Source organism: Liolophura sinensis, chromosome 1, assembly GCF_032854445.1.
Source record: "Liolophura sinensis isolate JHLJ2023 chromosome 1, CUHK_Ljap_v2, whole genome shotgun sequence".
Lineage (NCBI taxonomy): Eukaryota > Metazoa > Mollusca > Polyplacophora > Chitonida > Chitonidae > Liolophura > Liolophura sinensis.
This window is the reverse complement of record NC_088295.1, coordinates 48,545,256-48,561,316: the sequence shown is the minus strand read 5'-3', so window position 1 is coordinate 48,561,316 and position 16,061 is coordinate 48,545,256. Positions and strand designations below refer to the sequence as shown.

Here is a 16,061-nt window from a genome sequence, read left to right as displayed (position 1 = left end):
GCTTGCGATTCTCGTTTCAATTATCCATATTAAACTTCTCTGAAAAAATCTTTACTTGATTGCGTGTCAAATATGTTTATTGGGAAGTCCTTTCCTTATTTTGTAATAAATCGTGGGGTTAATATCTTCGTTCGACCGACTAATTTCGGTCTACCCTGACGAAGAAAGACCACATCGCCATACAAAAATTCGAGCTGCGGTGGCCATAATGGACTAGACAGTTGAATGCATTCACAATGACGACGTAAAAAAGACTGTTTTCAAAGGGCGAGGTAAATTGCAGAAGATGCGTGATTGAAGTGATTGAAAGTTGAATAGGTGAGGTATTGCTGTGCTGCTGCCGTTGTTGTTGTAGCATTAGCAGACAACTATTTCCTGGGCCGAGCTTTGCTTTGTTCAGTGGTTAACGTGTTGATACTAGCCTGTTGGTAATGACGAGCATAGTACAAACTTTGTGGAGAAAAGTAATGAAGGTCTGTTATCGTTTTTGAAATCAACCTGAAGACTCAAGTGTTTAGTTAGTCAGGCCTGTACTCAAAATTTTCCCCTTTTATATATACCGATGGATGTGCGTGCCCTGAAGACACCTAACTCTTATGAAATTTACTTGGAAGAGATATGGAAAATAAGAGACATATGAGGCGCCTTGATTTCAATTCAGTTTGGATAAATGTGTCTGTTAGTATTAGTGAATGTTGTACTGTAACCTAAATGTAGTACTTTAAAGTATTTTTAAAATGATCATTTTATGTCCTCATTGCGAGTGTGATGATTTCAGAATTGGTGTAAGGTTCTGTCAGAGGGTTTCACTAGTATGCACATTTATATAGCATATTACATCAGTGACATGGTACTGTTGTGGTGATAAGTACTTTGCTCTACAGTACTTGGGCAAGTCACAGCTCTTTAAAAAGTTATCACATGTTTTACTTTATCATAAATCATGCTTAATTCATAATAACACTTCTAATAAATGTTTTGAGGTAATAGATTAATTAATGTTTCTGATTTAAACCATTACAAAGAACCATAGAATGGTTATGTTTAGTTTTGTGAATTGACATATTATTATTGTTATTATTATTTACATGTATGCATGTATAATTCTTGTCCTCTTATTAACAGATCTTTAATGGAATATGCATACCATGGAAGTATCAACCTTTCCTCTTCTTGTGAAGTTTAAACACACAGAAGTGGTCTGGGCTACCCTTAAAAGTTGATGACTACTAGATGTATTATTGAATTATTATTAAATGCATGGGCCAGATTACTCATGAGTTGTTGACTATGTCCAGATTATCATTAACGTACATGGTGCCTTGTTGTTTCCAGGGTCTAGAAGGATGAGTGTGCCAAAATTTCTTAGCAGGAGAGAATGTGGTCAGACCAAAAACCAAAGGAGCGTTCAGGAATTACTTGAGGCCAGGGCAGCAGACCCAACAATAAATCAGGTAATTGTGTAATATAATCATTATTCACACGTCTTGTTTCCTTGATCCGCTTGATCCGTTGTTACAGTGTATAAGCATGGTAAATTGTAATCTTTGCTGAAAGTATTTACTGTTACATGGCTTTGAGGGCACACCTTGTTTTCATTATAAGTAGATTGATTGCAACCATCTACTACTTTTACTGGTAATGTGATTAAAGTAAAAAAAATGTTTTTATTCATACTACATGTATATTATAATACTTTATCTTTTTGTACTTTCTTGTTCTTTACAGTCATGTCAGTTGCTGGGCCAAGCTCGGTCCACCTTCCTTATGGACTTCAGTGCAGACAGGTAACCCATGCGTAAAGTCAGTTTTAAGCTCATGCGTTCAGTATTTCTCTCCCTCCTTAATAATCTCAGCATAAATCTGTAAATGTCAGATGTTTTGTTGCCTTGAAGTACATGTAATGTAATCTAGGCAAGATCTTATCCAAAACCAATAGAGTATTAGAGAATTCTCCTTGTGTCTGTCAGCCCAAACATTTGTACATGTTTAGAGTTTCACAGTTTCATTGATTGATCTTAACATGTATTTTTATTATATTAGTACAGTATAGTTTATCCATGACTTGTATCACTTTTGTTTAAGTCGCAATCATATAATTTCTTTCAGAGTGCACTTTTGCTGTGAAAAGGTGTTCATGGATAGCAGTTTGCTTAAATTTTTATTTAAATGATGAAGTAATAGTCTGTCAGCTGATTATACATGTATTTGATGAAGCTCAAATCAAACATGTTTTATAGTCAAACGCCCTGTTCCTTTCTTAACAACTAGGAGGAAGATAGCATCTACCCATGGGGATCACTCGGTGAGAGTGACTGACCTAGCTACCGGGAAGTGTACCCATGTCCTGACTGGCCATCCCCGTACGCCATGGTGCCTAGCTTTCCACCCATCCTCCAGTGAGATCTTGGCCTCAGGATGCCTGGGGGGAGAGGTCAGAATCTGGGACCTACATGTAAGTTGTCAGTGGGGATTGCTTAGTTTAAAGGCAAACTTTGATTAGAGAAGTGTAGAACATGGATATGAGAACTCAAGGAAGCTTCACACAGTATCATTGTGATTTGAGCAATTCAGTTGTGACATTTAAATTATTGTGTAGAATTTACATATGAACAGTATGCAAGATATTTTTTGATTATTTCTTGTTATTGCAACGCTCAGACAAAAAGACTTTATTTTAACTTAAGGTAAGTATTTTTCAAGTTGCACATTTTGCTTGATTCTAACTGATTTTTCCACACTCTAAGGCCACTATTTTGTGAAGTTTGATATCAGAAAAGACTTTTAAGACCTTTATATATGCACCTTGAAAGTGCATCTTTACATGCCAAAGTTTAGGTGAAATACAGTACCATTAATTTTGATAATTGTAGATGAAAAAATGTGGCTATGGACTAGTACACACAGGACAACACTTGCAGCGAAGAACTGGCTACAGAAATAACTTCTAGACTCTCAGCAAATTTCAGATTTCTTTTAACCTTGTTTGTCCTCAGGGAGGAGGTAGTGAGGTGTACCGCTCCCCTGGAGATCACGTCATCGCCTCTATGGCCTTCCACCCCTCAGACCACGTTCTTGTGTTCGCCACGTCCAATGAGCTGTTCTTTTGGGATTGGTGTAAACCTGAGCCGTTCACATGCTGCAGGACCAGGGAGGATTTTGAGAGGATCAGGTAGGACACTGCTCAGATACATCAGCAAGTCTTGAATTTCCAGCACTGAAAGAAGTATCCTGAAACCGATGAAAAATACTGGCCTGAGTGAGACTTGAACTCCCTCCCCTCAGAGTTTCTCCACTCAATAGCTCCTACCACTCTACCAACTGAGCTATCAAACCAGATGGTCCACTTGTGAGGAAATTCTCCATGTGGATGTATTGTTGATGTATTTAGTGGTGATTGCAATGGTTAAATGCTCCCCGTGTTGGTTTCTGCTTGGGGTGTCTGAGTGTCAAATGGATTGTCTTGTTTTTTTTCTCTTACATGAGCACTTGTTGAATTGTACCAATTTTTTGTAAATGGAACAGATTTTTTTTAATTGAAAGTTTTATTCAATATACCATGAATATTATTCCATGTTTGCAGTTTCTTAGGTCACACACAAAAATGAGATGTATGATAGAGCTTTGCTGGCTGAGATGCTTAAATTACAGACTCGCACCAACTGTCAGGCCTTTTACCAGTGAGGTCATGTTTTAATCCGATCTCAAGCTGTTTCAGCTAAAATCTTTAAGTTTGTGAATTCCTTGGTGAAGTTGGATGGTTGGCCGCCGTCATATAAGTGAAATGTTCTTGAGTACGGCATAAAACACCAATCAAGTAAATAAGTAAATAAGATAGGTGTGTTTACCTTACAAGGGCACTTGACTGTCCCTCGCTTTAAGCTAATTCTAACTTCTTTTGGATTAGGGTTAAGCCATAATCATTCATTCTTTTGGATTAGGGAAGTACTTGTATTGGGTTATACTGGGTTATATTGGGTTTTACTTGTAAGGTGTTGTTTTCAGGTGGATTAGGTTTGGGCCTCTGGGACACTGTCTGTACACAGGTATAGCTAATGGCTCCACCATCCAGCGAGATGATACCACACACATCTCGCATATCAGGTCAGTTACGCCTTCAGCCCTGGCACTTGTCAATAATAGTTTCACATATCCTACTTACCCCTTTTCAGTCGCCTTTGTAATCAGTATTTTGAATGATTTTTAGGGAGTATACAATTAATTTGCAGTTCTTTGAATCATGCATCTTTAGTGACATAAACATATCATTTTAGCACTTTTTTCATAATAATCGTGTGCATAAATTTCCGTGGAAAAATACTTTATTTTGTGTGATGTAAGTTGCCATCACATACACCTTTTATAATGGACACTTTTCTTGAGCCACCAAAGTAGGTTGACAGTAGCTTTATCTAGAAGAGCATCTTCTTGTCTTTCACTGTGCATAGTGAGATTTTCCGATTGTATGAACAAATTTATGTAAAGCATTAATTTTTTTTAGCCAGTTAAAGTTTTTCTACTAACAAATTCACAGCAGAAGCAAAAGCTTGCAGTAAATCATGCCTGTTACAGAAAAAAAATTTTTATACTTTATCCAAATATCACTATTAATATTGGATTTATTAATTTTTTGTTTGTTGATTTTTTTTCAGTGATCCGTCTTCTGATTCACATTATGATTCGCGACAGAGAATGTTACGACAGAGGTATCGCACACTGCTTACCCGTTTCCAAGCATATCAGAACGACCGTAGCCATGGCAGTGAAAACCGTAACACATCAGACATAAATGCTGGGGATCCACTGTACAGAGCTGGTATGCTGAGCTGGAAACCAAACATTTTCCGTTTGGTGTTTTATGCTTTGATGGTTCACTCTTACACGGGCAGTTACATTTGTGAGGAGTGACAGAACATTAGTTTATACCTTGTCTTACAGTCTAACTAGATCTGAGGGAATATTTACTAAGACAGACTGGGTGCAGCTAGATTTGGTGAGCCTGGCTAGGGACGTATTTGACTTTGTTTTCAGAATATTATCAGCACTGTTTCTCATAAACAACAGCTATTTGTCTCAGAACGACAAGCTTTGCCCAGTATATGACAAGTCAAGCCTCTATATTATTAAACAGATTCACATTCTTCTTTCAAGATTAGTTTTCATGTATCTTTCACTGTGAAATATATTACCCAAGCAGTATCTTTCACTGTGAAATATATTGCCTAAGCATCTTTATCAGCCTTTTTTTTTTTTCAGTCATTTTATATAAAAATATTAACTGATGTATTTCTTCAAGTTTAGGATATTACAAAAATGAAAGTCCTTCATTTAGCTAAAATTGTGTTGTTTTGTCTGTAGGAGCTGGTGCCAATAACAGTGATGAACATGACATAATTTCCATCGGCCCTCGTTCTCCTGCACACGAGGATGCTCTAGATCTGGCTCAGGAATACGCTGCCCATGTGACGGAGACCACAGCACGCTTAAGGAACTCTCGTAGCTATGCTGCCACAGTCACTCAAGATGCGAGACGGGCCATGTTGTTTGAACAGCACGGCTTGAATCGTCCTATCCCACAAGGTCCTGAGCTGCAAGCTCGGCTACGTTCTGCGAGGGAGAGGGCGAGTGTGGCTGGGGACAGCTCAGCTGTGAGTGCTGAAGTATCGGCAGGTGGTCGGGGGTTCCGTCGTGGGGCATGTAGCCCGCCACCCAGAAGGGAAATTCAGCCCCCACCCACAACCTCACAAAGGATAGACCAACTCCTAACCTCAGGTTCTAGTGATTCCAGAGATGCAGCGTTCAGAATAAGAGACTTATCTTCCATACAAAGACCTTTATTTATTAACACAACCACAGATTCATCAAGGACGAGTTACTCTCCGAGAGACTCGTCACAGGTGGAGTCGGTGATGGGAACCTGGGGGAATTCCACTAGACGCACTCTGCCTTCTCCGTTGGCCAGTGTTTCTGGGGTAAATAGGACAATGTGTGAACACAGCCCAAACAGTGGGACATGCCCCAGGGGTACTGGTAGACTGTCCAGCCCTGGGGGTGCCTCTAACTCCATCCTGAGGACTAGACTTAACGCTGCACAGGACAGTTGTTCCCTGCCTAGTGGCTCTGCTTCTCATTCCAGTGCTCAGAAGTCGGGGCCAGTTGTGATATTTGGTAGGGAGGAGTCAGGGATCTGGAAACCCTCTGCGTCTGCGAGCACATCTCAGAGCTCGTCCTCTCCTAGTCAGGGACATGATTCTATAACAAGTGCTAAGAATATTTGCTCAAGTCCTACAGACTCTCGACGGCCGTCGCACGCGGTCACATCGTGCTCTCTGGTGGGTTCTGGGAACTCCGTTGTCACAGAGGCTTTTTGTGAATCTGGTGTGACGACAGTAACTGCAAGTCAAACACCATGCTCCACATCCACATCCAGTCTCTCTGCAGTCCTTTCTAATGATGCTGCTACCACCTGTAATATTCGTGATATATTTAATTCAGCTGCTGTGACACCGTCTACAACAGTTTACAGTACATGTGTTTCATGTGTTCATGCTCCAGTTGCTAGTGTATCAAGTGTTCAGGCTCCTGCTGCGATATCAAGTGTTCAGGCCCCTGTTGCGATATCAAGTGTTCAGGCTAATCTTGGAACTGTTTCACATGTTCGGACTCCTGTTGCGATATCAAGTGTTCAGGCTCCTGTTGCGATATCAAGTGTTCAGGCTCCTGTTGCGATATCAAGTGTTCAGGCTAATCTTGGAACTGTTTCACATGTTCAGACTCCTGTTGCGATATCAAGTGTTCAGGCTCCTGTTGCGATATCAAGTGTTCAGGCTCCTGTTGCGATATCAAGTGTTCAGGCTCCTGTTGCGATATCAAGGGTTCAGCCTAATCTTGGAACTGATTCACATGTTCAGACTTCAATTCCCCCCAGCACAGCTTGTGATCAGGCTGCACTTGTCAGTTCTCTGCCATTTAGAACATGTAGCAGAAATACTACTGCAGCACCTGGTCAAGTACCAGATGGTATTCTTGGAAGTTCTGCAGGTGTAGTGAATACAGATTCATGCGGGGGGAGTTTTCGTGCCACAGGATTGCAGCGTAGCAGTGGCAGGACAGGATCATCTCCTAGATCTCCACCACAAAGTGGTCTGCCCCCAGAGTCTTCCCCGAGGAGGGTGTTGGAGTCACAAACCAGGCCTGCCCCCGACTTGAGTCTGCTGGGATTCAGACGGATTCCTTCAGAGGCCCTTCTTGCAACATCTGTGTTACCCTCAGTAAACATTAGACCCTCTGAGATCATGGAGGAAGATGTGGCAGAGAGCAATCCTCTGTACTCTGCAGATCATTCAGTGACTTTTGATCATGACCGTCAACCTCCAGAGCATGGCAGAAGTGCAGAAACAGCACAAGGTACTGTCTCTGCCTCAGGAAGTAGAATCTCTCCGAGAGAAAATGCAAACCCAGATCTGCAGCGGACCTATGCAACTAGGCTGACCTATGAGCCTCAGGTACCAGTTTTATCTGGTAGTGATGCGAGTGATGAACATGTCAGTATAAGTAACATGACCTCCCGTTTGGCACAAGAAATAAATGTCCTTGGTAGGATGATTGCCATGAGAGAAAGATTTTCCGTTCGATTGCAAGCTCTCCAAAACGAGCGGAATGAAGCTATGGCAAATAGCCCAGTCAGCCAGGGCAGTCCACCACCTGGCAGAATACCAGAGATTACAATCACTGAACACCAGGTGGAGCCACAGGTGCCTGTAGTCAGCAGTACTGACCAGTCAGGTGAGCTGTTATTGTAAACCTTTCGGCCTTATAAGCACTATTTTCAGTGGAATTTATGCTACAATTATTATGAAAATGACACCAAATATGATTTGTTTGTGTCATGCAAGCTTCATAAAATTGTGCACCCCATAGTTCTCTCATAATGTTTCCATTATGTTTCCAGTAAACAAAATAATTGCAGTGGTGGTTGAAAATGTTGAAGAATTTGGGTTCATAAACTTATTGCTACATTTACATGTAATTATATGTCTATTCTTGATCAAATGAATGCAGAATCACTGCTGATTGGTTACCAATTCCTCAATCTTTTCTCGTAACAAAGAGCTTCCTCTTCGGCCGTATGTGTGATGGTCCCTCAGCAACGTGCAGATGGTCAAGGTTTTTCCCCAGGGCTTTGCCCGGCTTCCACCCACCATAATTCTGGCCGCTGTCGTATAAGTGAAATATTCTTATGTACCGTGTAAAACACCAATCAAATAAATAAATAAATAAACATGTCAAATGGCAATTTCCAGTGAGAGTTGTGCACATTTTATTTTGATTTATAGGCGGATTGGTGACTGATTTCTGGCGTTCACAAAAAGTATAATTTCATAAGTCTACTCAGAAAAATGACCTCAGAATGTACTTGAATAAACAACATTTAAACAGAGAATTTAAATATGCGGCATCTTAAAATTGTAGTAAGTTGTGATTTGTTGTCATGAAATTGTCTTCAACATCATCAGAAGTATTTCAAATTGACATTTCTGGTATAGCAGTGGACTAAATTTTCAGGGGTCACTGGTTTACTTTCAGGCACATGACTAGTGACATTGCAGGTTTAAATTCAGCTCTCACTGCTCAGACCCATCCTTGTGTTAGGAGTTCTGTCAGGTACTGTCTCAGAACAGGGCAATAGTTAATTTTGGACACTCTTGGTTTTCCTCGAGACATATTTGACAACTGCCATATGCACTGTGTCCTGTGTGTGAAGTATGTTGTGGAACCCTAGGCAAACAAAATAAGTACATATTTAGAGAAAAAGATGTTTCAGAGCTCAACATAATTTAAAAAAAGAACTAAAATGTACCAGAATTACCTGTAGATTACTACATTGTATTACCTGCCTTGTTAATCAGATTACCCCAGTTCATCACCTGTGCCTGGACCCTCTAGACCTAACCTCGAAGCCCCCGCCCCTCCGGAATCTGCACTGCAAGGGTTGGACCGCACCTGGCATACACTTCAACGCCGCCACCTACATCCCCACTATGGCGTCAGTATACTGGATGAGACCATTAACCGACCAAATGATGCTCTACAAGCCGCCATCAACAGAGCCATCGCAGGTAGCTACCATGGTACATACATATCTTTATTTTATTTGCCACCTCGCATGGTAGTGGAGAGTTTGTGTGATGCATGAAGGGACTGATGCAGATAGTTTTTATTCAGCTAAAACATTTATTGCTTAATAAATGTCACCTTGATATTATTTATAAACCAGATAGGACTTTCAGCCACAATTGCATATATTTAGTTGTAGCACTATTAAAGCAGGTGTTAATCCGGACTATTTAATATAAAAATATTACATTATTAAACTAGAGAAAGTCACCATGTTCTTGGTAGACAGCCAACAAAAGAAATTATGAATTCAGAGTATGTGTCAGAAAACCATATTGGTAAATAAGACCGAAGGTGGCTATCTTCATGTCCAGTCATTATTATTTCCAGTCATCTACTTCTAAATTTTATACTACATCATGCAGAAGGAAAAAACATTTGTTGTGTTGTTTTGTTTACCATGTTTACATGAAACTGTCTTAAGCATAAAAATGCTTATTTTCATTTTTGTCATGAAAACAAAACTCTAATAATAATAAACAAATTATTAAAATGAAAATCCATAAGGTGGATCACAATTTCAGCACAGTAAACTGTTTTGAAGCTAAAACTTGGGATACAATATGACACATGGTATCTCAACTGACAACTTAGTCTGACTTCAGTCTCATACACCTTCCTGACCCTGGGGTGTGGGATCACTTTCACAAAACTTTAGTCATTTGTTCATGAAAGTACCCTTGGGGCCTCTTTGGCTCAGTTGGTTAGCGCACAAGTGCAGCGTGATGACTTAGGAGCCTTTCACCAATGCGGTCGCTGTGAGTTCAAGTCCAGCTCATGCTGACTTCCTCTCCAGCCATACGTGGGATTGTCTGCCAGCAACCTGCAGATGGTGATGGGTTTCAACCGGGCTCTGCTCGGTTTCCTCGCACCATAATGCTGGCCGCCGTCGTGTAAGTGAAATATTCTTGAGTACAGCATAAAACACCAATCAAATAAATAAATAAATTAAAATACGCTGTGGGTGAACTTTTAATACTGGGCTCATGTCCTCTTTCTCTAGTTTACATGCGGTCATACTATTGAAAAAAGTTAAATAGGATCGGTCTATTTGGCACAGGTGCTTTCATGGGAACAGGAGAAGCGGCTGTGGCCAGTAACATCATCAACCTGACCCACAGGATTCAGTGCTGGGACTTTAGTCGGTGTGTTATACCAGACATCTCTCAGGGTGAGTCACCACAGAATCGCTTAAAATGTTGCCGGTGTGACATTAAGCCATAATCATTTATTATCAGAAAGAGCTTATTAATTATTCATTATGACCTTGGCCCATTGTAAGCCTTTATATTCATTTACATGGCTTGAGGGAATATTGTGAAGGTATTGCTTGTGAGCTTGTGAGAGTTATAGTTTTTGTGAAGCCTTGAATATATCCAATAAAAGGTTTTACCCAGATCTATGGACACACAGTGAAAACTTAGAACACAGAAGTTAGTGACATTTTTTAACAGTCCAAGCAACAAAGCAAATATATGAAGACCAACATGATGGTTGTAAGTGGTAAAGACGTTCTGTTGCCATGGCAATATTCTTTTGTAGTTAGTTGACCGATATCCCATTTTGTTTTCATAAACACCTTTCATTTCCACTGGTTGTTTGTCTGTTTTTGCCTTTTCAAAGTGTCTCAGTATCAATGAAATCTTAAGATGCATAAATTACATAGGACATAGAAAAATGATAAATTGCTATAATTATTCAGCCAACATCTTTACACAGTGTATTTTTAGGTTATTTGGTTTGGAATGGATTGATGGAATTATATATTTTGTAGATAAATCCACGATCTTCAGCTGAGTTTACATGTTTTCTTACAGAGAAGCGTTGTGTCTTCTAGCCCTTGACATAGCAATTTCCATTGAAACTCTAATAGTCAACAAAACCATCTAGATGTAAATAAATATTCCTGAGTATGGTGTTAAACACCTAGCCAATAAATATATATATATATGTATAAATGTCTGTTTGCAGCCAACACCAACATTGTGGTACCTCACTGTAAGATTCACAATGATGCCAGCTGTGATATCAGCCAGGACGGCACCTTCCTCGCCACGTTTGTACCCAGTCATCGAGGTTTTCCAGACGACACCATCTTAGCGGTGTTCTCCTTGCTTCCAGGATCCAGAGGGGATTGCCTCTTCACCAAAAGTTTTGGTACAATATTTTCCAGCAAGATTCCCAGTCTTGCGAGCTGTGTTGTTTGAATAGCAGTGTTTCCTGTCATTTAATGTATGCTCTCTTTTGATTACATTTTTGGTAGATAAGATTTTGGGACACTGAGTAAATTGGCTGAATTCAAACTCGAAATCACTTCACTCTGGACTTTTTTTTCTGTAAAGAATATGAATTGATCAGTAAATGTACTCATGGTCTTCCATTCCGCTACTGACAAATAAGGTTACCTATAATTATACATTTGATTTCTGCCATACGATTAATTAAGGTTTTAACATGAATAAGGATTTACATGTTAATATTAATTTATCATTACATGGAAATTTAAAGAGAATATGAAGGCTGCTGTGTTGGGGTCATAATGGAAATGTAATAGAAACGAATTTGTACATGTATATAATCTTCTTATAGAGCACATGCACTTTCCCTGCAGGTCCTAATGCCATATCTGTCAGCTTATCTCCCCTGAAAACACACCTGGTGGTTGGACTGGCCTCCAGGAGATTGTCTTGGGTCTTCACTACCAGTCAGGTATGCACAGTGTACAGTATGCTTTTGCAACCTTCTTCCATCGGACTCAAATAGAATTCTTAAACATTGAAATTTTTGGCATGCTACAAGTGCATGGATTTTATGGACTAGTACACAAGCAAACGTTAGCACGCATTATTTTGCCAGACCACAAAGTGACAGTGTCAGTAGAAAACATTTAACTCTTTGGAGATACATGATCCAAATGTAGAGATAGTAAGAAGCTATATTGATATGTATCATTGAAATATGACTGTGCTGCGTTTTTCTCCCGTCGTACGGTGACCTTCAAGGTGAGTAAAATATACTTGAGAATGACATAAAGCACCAGTCAAATAAACAGATAAATAAATAAATTTGACTGTGAATTTTCTGTGCTGTACAATATGGTATGAGAAGTTTCAGAAATTCATATGTGTTGGTTATACCTTATACCTGTATCTCTAAGTAACCTAACATTTCGTCCATGACTAAGTTGTTCATTTTTTTATAGATCCTGGGAGTTCTATTGATTTCAGAAAGGTCCTTTGAGAACTATTTGGAAGATAGGCTTATATCCTACTGGGAAAATGTAAATTTTAGTACCAAAAGTAATATCTCATGACATTTATTTACCTCCAAAAATGCTCTGTTGTAGTCAAAGTTTTACGTCATTTAGGGTCATTTAATGTAATGCGAAATCTTGGTTGTTGATGTGAATTTTCTTTAAAATGATGGGACTGACACATGAACAGGAGTCAGTAACATGCTAATCTCATCCTGCAGCGTGGTTTCGCTTCAGATGAATTTCACGGCTTTTGTGTGTTTTAAGAGATTCGTGCATGTGTTTGTCATTGTAGGTTGTGGGTCAAGTGTACAAACTACGACAGCCCAAGGCTGGGGAAGCTTCCATGGAGGTATGTGTACACTGTTTTCTTCTCTTCTGTCAGATCTGTCCGATGATTTTATTCAGTATTTTCCCACATAAGGCGACATTAATTTTATTTCATGTTTTACGGGCAAGGTGACACTAAAAAATCCAAAAATGGAATAAAGATAAAACAGAAAATCAGCCAATTTAATTCCCATATTTCCCTCAAATTAGACAATTTTAGGGTTTATATTTATACCCTCCAACATTAGAAAAAAAGATTTATTCTGCCCATGAATCAATTTAAATTGGTGTGGCATACGGAAAGGAAAGAGGGGAGGGATGCGCCCAATAGTTCCCAATAGCTGCGATATCCCCAGATAGGTTTCATGTCATCTTGTACTCAGGCCCCTTGTTAAGTAAATGGCCCTTATTAAAAGATAGGAGGGCCAGATAAACCAGGTTAAATGACAGGATGTGAGAAATTTGGCGGCCAGAAGGACTAACAGACAACAGGACCAACAGACAGAAGACTGGCAGTCAGGAGGACCAACAGACAGAAGGACCAACAGACAGATGTGTAGAACGGTTTTGTCACAGCTAAAAAAAATTACGGTTATGTCTGAAAACAGACTGTTTGGGTTGTTGAGTGAGACATACATGTATTATGAAGACATAGGTATCTATGACATGCAGTCACATGTTTATATCATGAAGTCACTTGTTTTTATGTCATGAAGTCATAGTCACTTGTGTTTATATCATGAAGTCTTTTATGTTTATATCATGAATATCACAGTTGAAATATAATTGTTCACAGTAACTTATAATACCACCATTCTTACAAAACATTACTAACTTTATACAAGACATCAGAGGATTATAAATTACCCAGTGACTATTATTTATGTTAGCAGACAGTGACTTATTGTTCATTTTTATATTTACAGGCGGTGACTGATATCCACCACCCTTGTGACATGGAGATCCAATCTCACATTAGCGTTAACTCCGTCCGCTGGCTGCCCGGGGTTGGGGAGGGTGTCATCTATGGTACTAACCGCGGGGATCTCCATATCTGCCGCCCTGGGTGAGTAGGTAGGGTGCCTCATATATATATATATATTTGTTACTGTTCTGATTGTATTTGTTTTTTGACCATGATTTTCTTGATTCAATCCCAGATACGTTGTTGATTTGTTGATATTATTGGAATGAGTTTTAATTATTTGATATACTTTAAGGTTTTGTTTTTTTGTATTTATACCACACTATGTTGAATTCATTGAAAGCAAAATGACACAATGAGAACAAATAATGACCTGGGCATCAAGATTGAAAATTAAGCATCGATCATTTGATACCAAATAACCAACTTTACAAGAAATTGAGCATGTGCTAACCAGTGACTAGCAGTTGATCAATTGAAATGACAATCTCAATATATTTTTTTGATTTGAGAACTTTTTTTTTTTTTTTAAATTTTAGTGTTTCAGTTTAAGTGAAGTTCAGTGCCATGATAAATCATCAAAATTCAAAACATTTTCTGACTCACCATCTAACATAATGAAAGTTTGCACTCTGAGAGATTTCTCACTCTCTTAATTTTTAACAGTTGTATTTCACCTTCATTCAGTGTTAAGCCACATCAGGTCATTATTTTATATCATTATTTTCAAATGATGAGCCAATATTTTGATCACATGTTGTGTTTCATCACAAGCATTCTCTTGTCCTGTGTGAGATCAAACACTAATAATAAATAAATAAATTTATCAATTTTACAGTTTAATGCTGATTTTCCTGTGAAATTCACCTTGATTGTTCTTCTTCCTTTGATTAGGCCGAAAACAATAACGGATAAGGAAGAGGATATTGATGTTGTTGGGCAAGCCGAGGATGGGGCCATGGACAGCACAAACATGCGTCAAAACCTAATGCACATCTCCCACACGCTAAGCGCCGCCATACAGACGCTGCATCGGGCACGGCGCACTGCTGCAACACAGACTGACCAGGCAGAGGGTGAGAATCGACCACAAAGGCCACAGCAGTAGGGACTTAAGAGTTAACACTGATGTGTCTAAAAATAAAGTTATGATGGGGACAGTCAGTATAAGTGCAAGATAATGCAGATGTTTTGCTTTAAATTTGCAGTGTTTGTAACATTGTGACTTCTGACCTGGCGGTGTGAAGGTCTTATTTTTTATTTTGTTTTGGTATATTTTTTTATAATTAAAGGGCCAATCTACATGTACCAGTGGGGAGGTTACTGTATCATTGGAAGGAATACTCTATCAGGGAAAGGATTGTGAAGCACATGCCAAGGTGTATCAGTGAGAGGTTTAACATATGATTGGAGAGGTTTCCTATATCAGTGGATGGGTTTATCAGTGGAACAGTTACTATATTAGTAGAAGAGTTACTCTATCAGTGGAAGGACTACTGTATTTGTGGAGGGGTTACCCTATCAGTGGAAGGGTAACTGTATTTGTAGAGGGGTTACTCTGTCAGTGACAGAACAACTGTATTTGTGGAGGGGTTACTCTGTCAGTGACAGAACAACTGTATTTGTAGAGGGGTTACTCTGTCAGTGGCAGAACAACTGTATTTGTAGAGGGATTACTCTATCAGTGGAAGGGTTACTGTATTTGTGGAGGGGTTACTCTGTCAGTGGAAGAATAACTGTGTTTGTGGAAGGATTCCAGCACCATTGAAGGATTACTCTGTGTGTGGAAACATTCCAGTACCATTGGAAGTATTATAATACAAGTGGAAGGGTTCCAGAGGAAGATAGTATTAGTTTTCAATATTGCACAGCATTGAGACAGCATCAAGAATTGCTGAAGTATCATGTTCGAGACTTAACCAGAAACATTCAAGTTGTTCAGAATTTATTCTGTAAATGAAAGAAACTTTCACATTTGGATCAGTGAAAAACACACACCTTATCCTTTCCTTATCCTTTAATTTTAATTCTGAGTTGTTTTTTTTGTTTTTTTTTTTTTTGGCTGTGAATAACTTCGTAGAATGCAGGCTACATGTCACATTGCCCAAGATACATTCAGTTGTATTTAATAAACGAAAATCATCTGCAGATAACATTTACATTTAAACTAAACATAATTATGCAAATTAGGTAGGAAAATATTTAATGGGTTAAAATGAAAACTTGTTGTTTTTATTAAACTGAAGATGTATGGTACCTTAAATTTTATTAGTTATTTTCAGAGTTGGGATAGGATAAGAACTTGTTTCAGAGTTGTTTTTTTAAACTTTAGTATTTTTAAGCTGCATTTTGTACTGCAGGGGTATAGTAGTGAAA

The 16,061-nt window shown here is 39.0% G+C and overlaps 1 protein-coding gene across 1 annotated transcript; it reads left to right on the top strand.

Annotated features, from left to right (window-relative positions):
- Positions 1-149: 149 nt before the first annotated feature.
- On the top strand, positions 150-15,286 carry LOC135461632 (activating molecule in BECN1-regulated autophagy protein 1-like). Its single transcript, XM_064738816.1, has 15 exons — positions 150-318; positions 1,336-1,454; positions 1,729-1,787; positions 2,272-2,455; positions 2,997-3,172; positions 4,006-4,104; positions 4,653-4,816; positions 5,359-7,785; positions 8,910-9,119; positions 10,238-10,348; positions 11,149-11,334; positions 11,789-11,886; positions 12,726-12,782; positions 13,687-13,834; positions 14,580-15,286. The coding sequence occupies exons 2-14, from the start codon at positions 1,347-1,349 to the stop codon at positions 13,828-13,830; spliced, it is 4,023 nt and encodes a 1,340-aa protein (XP_064594886.1). The 5' UTR covers positions 150-318; positions 1,336-1,346; the 3' UTR covers positions 13,831-13,834; positions 14,580-15,286.
- The last annotated feature ends 775 nt before the right edge of the window (positions 15,287-16,061 follow it).

Bases quoted from the DNA above. Each gene is read 5' to 3' on its own strand.
- LOC135461632 (XM_064738816.1), top strand. From the start codon at position 1,347: ATGAGTGTGCCAAAATTTCTTAGCAGGAGAGAATGTGGTCAGACCAAA. The intron at 1,788-2,271 runs GTAACCCATGCG...CTTAACAACTAG, and splicing joins ATGGACTTCAGTGCAGACAG to GAGGAAGATAGCATCTACCC. The intron at 7,786-8,909 runs GTGAGCTGTTAT...CTTGTTAATCAG, and splicing joins CAGCAGTACTGACCAGTCAG to ATTACCCCAGTTCATCACCT.